General features: G+C 35.2%; 1 protein-coding gene across 5 annotated transcripts in view; it reads right to left on the bottom strand.

Annotated features, from left to right (window-relative positions):
* LOC118752773 (neuronal calcium sensor 2) overlaps positions 1–7166 on the bottom strand; it is a gene marked incomplete at its 3' end in the record, with an annotated part of 35127 nt that continues 27961 nt past the window's right edge. For 2 of the 5 annotated variants that reach the window (XM_036487644.1, XM_036487642.1), the window contains 2 exon segments: positions 1–92; positions 566–694. In XM_036487644.1, the coding sequence (XP_036343537.1) occupies positions 1–92; positions 566–625 (152 nt within the window). 5 annotated transcript variants of the gene reach the window in all.

Genomic DNA, 7166 nt, shown 5'->3' with positions numbered 1-7166 from the left:
TCGTCCATTTTTGCGAAAATATTTTTTGCACGCTCCTCAGCAGAATCTGCTGGTCGATTCGATGAACACGCGCCGAGCATATCGTATATGGCCTGTAAGATTAAAACAAACAAAACCGAAGCACACACAATTAAATATACTATAGATTCACTTAAACACTCACACACCCACGCATGCATGTAGTAGTATGTGTAATAAAAACTATAGCTTTATATGAACACACAACACAGCTCACCTATAAATTAATGGGCGCAGACATATGTACATAAATTAATAAGTAGTTTGAGCAAACGTGAACTGAAGGCATAAATTAAAAGCATAATTACAACATTTGTGTGTGCAAGAGAAAAGAAGGAAAACGTAAATTTTTCGTGTATAGAAAGTTAGCTGGTATTTTTTTCTTTTAATTACTGTAGTAAATAAAAATGGCTTTTTAACGTTGTAACTCAAATAAAATGGCAAACAAAAAGGCACAACATGTCTGCAGGTGTTTGCGTCACATACTACGAGTACATACATACATACACACATATATATCTGCAATAATATAACAGTATTTTACTACCTGAACAATTTTCGTCATTTCTTGTATGTCAATTACGCCATTACCGTCTACGTCGTACATGCGGAAAGCCCATTTGAGCTTCTCCTCGGGAGTGCCACTCGATGTAACGTCTATAGCAAGAAGAAATTCCTAGAAAATCGTATGAAATTGTATAAATCACGCTCGCATAATTTAAAAAAAAAAAAGTACATAGTACTAAAAAATATTAGAATACGGGCAAACTTTGAAAAATAATCCTTAAATAGAATAAATTTTCATACACACGCATACTCACAAATCGTGCAGTATATATATTTTTTTTTCTATATGAATGCCTACCCACTAAACAATTTTTGTTGCTGGCAATAAGAAAACGTGTCGCCCTCGGAAACAAGCTTATTGCCGGTAATATCGCCATTTTATCGTTTTCCTATTACCAGTCGCTTTAAAACGTTCGCCGAAGGCAACTCGCCTGGGCGAGTCGTTTTCTTATTACCTGAATGAGTCGGTTTCTTATCGCTTCAGGCGATATTTGGAATAATTTTATTTTATACTTCATTTATTTTTTGTATGCAAAATTGGAACTTAGAAACGAAATTAATTCTTTCTTTCGCTAAGGGGCTTGTTATTTTTTCAATCCTGTGTTTGGTATAAATTAAGACGCTTTTGGATAATACTGTTGACGCGAAATTTATAAGTTTTGGAATTTTTCATAACTTATTTATTCCAAAATTGACATGAAGGAAATCATGTTGCAGATTTGTCACCACGGCAATAAAATGGTGAGTCGCCAATTTGTTGTCATTGACGATTGTTGCCTATTTCCCATATTTTGCATGGTGGGTAGAAAGCTTTATGGGAGGCTCAAAATTTTATATGAAACTAGCTGAGTGCCCGACGTCGTTCATGGTGAACAAATAACCGATTAAAAATGGGATGTGCCACGCCTCCTTGCACAAACTCATTTATGTATGTATGTATACCTTACTATGAGCATCTGCCATAGTTATGTCCATTATAAAAACATAGTACGGAAAAAAGGTTCTCTCAGGTCGTCGGCCATGATTTTTTTTTAATTTGCCAGCATTATAAAATCATATAAAATTGAAAATAAAAAAAATTTAATTGTGTTAAATTGTGAGAAAAATTTAAAATTATATTATTTGAAAACGTAAAAAATGCTAAAAGTTCTTGTTGTAACAGCATACAAATTCCCGAAAGTTTTTGGGGAGTGATGCTGAAGTGACGGGCCTTGGCCAGATAGAAATCTGGGTCGTTTCAGTTACGTAGACCCGACTGTCGTGGGGTCTCTCCGCAATTCTATCTGACTATGTTTTCATCATGGTTATATTTCCACACCAAATTCCAGCGTCATGTGCTCTCTGAATGTACCAAGTCTATGGGAGGTGCAACGCCCATTCCCATAAGCGCCTTATTTAGTAATGTCTCACACCAATTATAATTATCAATCTCATGTGACTTATGGTTCCAAAGTTATAACTGATTAAAACTTTCAAGCTGTGGGATGTACCACGCTCCTTATCTAAACTAAAACCTTAATAAACCTATTTCGTCTGACTCCCATTTTGTGATACATAATGCATAACCTAATTCCCTTAATTCAAGTTGACATACACGTTTAAACAGGTGGCAACCCTCCTACATGTAGTTTTGAAATTAAGCCCTTTCAAAACCATTTCGATTAATACCTAAATTGAAATAATTTGACTTATTAAATAATTTGAATTTAACTTTTTAAACAGGTGGCAAACCCCTCTGCGAACATCTCAAACAAAGTATAACTGCCAGTTTTACGAAGGCAACTTAAGTGTAAAATGATTTTTTTCTGTCAGTTTCCATATTAAATTGAAATAAAAAAATTATTTTTCACTTAAATTGCTTTCGTGAAACTGGCTATAAGTGTTCAAACTAAAGATTTTCATTCGTTTGACACCCATATTTTAATATTTCATATAACTGGTATATAATTTAAATTAATTCGGCTTCTTAAACAAATGGTAACTCTCTTCAAAATATAACTCTAAAGCGTATTTTATATAATCGAAAAACAAAATTACGCGGATTTGTAGGTAAATCAAATTTGAAAGCGTTATTCTCATATTCCGTAGCTATAGCCGAGTGGTTAGAGGTGCGTACATCCAATCTCTAAGGCCAAAGTTCAATCCCTGGTTAAAGCAATCCCTCAAAGAAGTATTGAAAACGGATTTTCCATAAAAGCTGTCGCTGTGGTGTAGTGGTTAGAAGTGCGCACTACCATTCCGCAGGTCTAGAGATTCGAGCCCAGTTATTGTTATTCTTATATACCAAATATGTATACATCCCGCCTCATTTTAATAGATACATATGTATGTTCACATCGATACATCATACTTTAAGATCCGACTGTAAATGCCCAAGATATGACGAAAAATGTAAAAAGGCGACCTTACATTCGGTAAAAAAAAAAAAAAATTAATTGCCTTGCAAAAATAGTATAGTCTATAGATGTACGGCGAATTTATTTTTCTGCTTATAAGGTGGTAGGAATGTTAGTCGGCCGCTGTGGTGTAGTGGTAAGCAGTGCGAGCTTCCACTCCGCAACGCCTGGGTTCACACCCTGGTCAAAGCAACATCGCAAAAAATATAGAAAAAGTTTTTTTCTTAACAGCGGTCGTCCCCCGGCAGTCAATGGCAAACCTCCGAGTGTATTTGTGCCATGAAAAACAGCTTCTCATAAAAATACAATCGCCGTTCGGTGTCGGCGTAAAACTGTAGATCCCTCCGCTTTGTGTGACAACATCAAGGCGCACGCCACAAGTCGCAGGAGAAGCTCGGCCAAACACTAACATATGTGTTAGCGCCAATCTATTATTATTATTATTATTATTAAGGTGGTAGGATTTACATGCGTATGCTTTTGTATCGATGATTTCTTTCTGTGGCTATTTATATATTTTTATTTGATAAGTCGTAATAAAATTGCTAATAAAAGTTTGTTTGTATGTTTTTATTATTCTGCCCGAACCAGTATCAACGCCAGCCAGCCTATGCACGTTCATACCTACATACATATGTACATGTACATGATGTACAGGCCTATATTGCACAATATCAATATTGTCTCTGCGACGAAACTTTTTTTTCATTCACTACTCCCAACGTTGTTTTTGGTTTTTTACTATTTTCCTGTTATGTCAATGTAAGTACATACATACATACATACATATGTATGTATGTAGGTGGCTGTTATTTTTCTTTTTTTCTTGGTTTTATTTTTCTCATTTTGTGTGTGTGTATGTATGCTTTTTGTTGTTTTTCTGGCTGCATAAAATCAATTACATCACTTCACCTCATCTTTTCAACACAAATACACACATATAGTCGCACAATAGTTTCCTCGACAAAAGGCACCGAAGAATGCAGGTGCACGGGGGTGGGCGGAGTAGAAAGAACGTCAATTGAATAGTGATTTAAGTGAGCTGAATATATATGGTGGGTGTGGCGCACGGTGGTCGTCGGTGGTAGGTGGTCGGTGATGACCGGCGGCGCTGGGTTAATCGTGCGCGCTGAAAGAAATGTTTACAGAAATAAATCCATTTAATGAAGGAATTAAAACAAAGGCGACACACAAGTATCCGCACTGCGTTTTTCGCATTGTTTTCCTTTTAAATAAATATTAAAAAGCAAAAACGATTATCACACAACACCACCACGGCACGGCCGTGACGTCCCCTACACCAACAGTGATAGCTGAAGCAGGCAGTAGGATTCCGGGATCGCGGAAACTTACATGTACCGAAATCGCGGGATTACAGCTTCGGGATCCCGAGATTCTTACTTAGTCATTTACGGAATAAAAGATATATTGAAAACGAAAAAATTAATTAATTTGAGATGAAAAACGAAATATACAGAACACCAAAATTTTGATTCAAAGTGAACTTGAGCTATTTGCACTCGGACGTGAATTTCAGAAACTGCCTGAATAACTGTACTTGTTCAAACATTTTGTGGCAAGAACTATGTAATAACGAAAAATCTGGTAGCAATTGAAAGCACAACAAGATTTTACAGTGTGGAAGGGTTGTTCCTCATTTTAGTTTGTTAGCGTTTGGAATGGAAAATGAATTTCTGAAGATATTAGCCAGGGGTTTTTACAATTAATATAGATATTTAAGAATACTATAAAAATATTTAGACATTAAATTACGGCCTCTTTTACTAAGGTGCATTATGTTCCCTGTAAGAGCAAAAACGGTGACAATGAATCTGTGTGGTTTAAAAAAGGCGAACCTACTGTTAAATGCAAAAGTTGTGATAAAGTCGAGTCCCCGAAAAATCCCGGGATCCCGGGATTAGAATTTTTGCATCTCGGAATCTCGGAATTGTTAAAATGCTTCGGGATTGAATGCCCAACTAGCCAGTAACACACCCAGTAGGCAAACAATCAGGTGTTCGGGGACTCGAGTAGTTGAGCAGCACTTAACCGCAATACGAGTATGTATATATGAATGTAGAGTGTTGACGACAGCAGCGAACAAACGACAATGAAGGGGGTATAGCTATAGAGCAGCAGCATTTATGCGATGAAATACGGTAGCAACAACAACAACTTGAAACCAAAGCACATCATTTACTGGGCATAAACATACATACAAATACGGTATGCGTTTATAGACGTAGTACATACATTCATACATATGTACTAAAGTTTTTAGTTTACTGTCGCATATTTTTATTCAAACACTTTGCTCTACAGACAGTGGTGTCCATATACATACATACATAGAAACACGAGTTCTTGACAATTTATTTTTTAATTGTTTTTTTTTTTTAACAAAAATATAGTTTATACCAGGGACCGTAAAGGTTAGGATCTTTATACCAAAAATCTAAATTAAACCGTTAAAATTGTATTTATATTTTCCGACCAAATTTGACTGGTATTTTATGATTTTTATTTTTATTCTTCATAAAAATAACGATTATTATTATTCTTCATAAAAATAACGATTAGCAATGATCTAAAAATAAAAATCCTGTTGCTTAACTGTTATTTTCAGTCACTGGTTTATACTACAACGAAAACCATACAACTCAAAGTTTCAAATTGTACAAGATTTATGCATAAAAATTCGACAAATTTGCATTAAAATTTTCAAACTTAAAAAATCTAGGTATGTTTTCAGTTTTATTGCCCATTACATTTTTGTAATATGTATAATGCAGGTTGCTACATAATATCGTTGGTTTAACTGCTTACATTCTGAAAAGAACACTTTGAAATTTTGATAAAACTGTTTTGAAACTTTGGTGACCTTTTATAAATCTTGTACATGTAGTATGAAGTGTGTATATTTTTGTAAAAAATTAATTAAATATAAATAAAGAAAAAATAACTTGACAAAACTTGGTAAATAAGTCATGTTTGTAATTATATGGCCTCTACTGTACATATGTATGTATGGGTGCACATAAGATTTTTTGTTTCCACAACGCCTAAGTGAAAATAATGAAAGTCAGAGGAAATAAAACAAAGTTTAAACAATGTCACATTTTTTCTCATCGATGAGGACACATTGAGGACATTTATTATCAAACATTGCATATCCATGTTAAAGTTTGTATGTATGTACAGAAATTATTTTTGTACAGATAGATATTAATGTATGTACATTAGGGTTGTCCTTAAATGTAGGAAGCAAACTTTTACATCAGATTTCCCAAGCCTCAACCACTTCGTCGATGCTACTATAGTCGAGGATATAACATATAGATTTTGGTCCCGATTGAAGACGGTAAGGCGTATCGCACAGGGGGCAAGTCCATATTCCTCCATGGAGACTCAAAAAGTTAAAATTATTATTTTTTTTCACCTCTTACCCAAAATCGATACTACTATAGTCGAAGATATCACATATAAATTTTGACCCCGATTATAGGCGGTTAAGGCGTGTCGCACAGAGGTCAAAGTTCAGATTACCCTATGAAGACGTCTTAACCGACTCCAATCGCAACCAAAATTTATATGTAATATCTTCGACTTTATTTAGTAGTATCGATTTTGGGTATTAAGTGAAAAAAAAATTTAAATCTTTTGAGTCTCCATAGAGGCAGCTGACCTTTGACCCCTTGCGACACGCCTTAACCGGCTCCAATCGGGACCAAAATGTATATCGGTGGCTGAGTGGAAAATCGACCTATCTCGGCAGCCAGTTCGAAAACGCTCTATCTCAGAAAATGTTTTTAACAACGCCCTGTTTCAGAATTTTATTGAAAAATACCCTATCACAAAATTTGGTTGAAGAACGCCGTATCTCAGCTGCCGATTCAAAAACGATCTATCTCAGCATATTTTCAATCTATTTGCAGCTGAGATAGGGCATTTTTGAACCGAATTCTGAGATAGGGCGTTCTTCAACCAAATTCTGAAGTAGGGCGTTCTTGAAATGTTTTTTTTTTCAGATAGGGCGTTTTCGAACTGGCTGTCGAGATAGGTCGATCTCCACTCAGCGATCGATATGTGATATCTTCGCCTATGGTAGTATCAGTTTTGGGTGTTAGATGAAAAAAATAATAATTTAAATTTTTTGAGCCTCCATAAAGGAATCTGAACTTTGCC

The sequence above is a fragment of the Rhagoletis pomonella genome, unplaced genomic scaffold (assembly GCF_013731165.1).
Source record: "Rhagoletis pomonella isolate Grant_MI unplaced genomic scaffold, Rhpom_1.0 Rhpom_scaffold_01832, whole genome shotgun sequence".
Taxonomy (NCBI): domain Eukaryota; kingdom Metazoa; phylum Arthropoda; class Insecta; order Diptera; family Tephritidae; genus Rhagoletis; species Rhagoletis pomonella.
The sequence above is the reverse complement of the archived record's forward strand: the minus strand, read 5'-3'. Positions and strand labels throughout refer to the sequence as shown.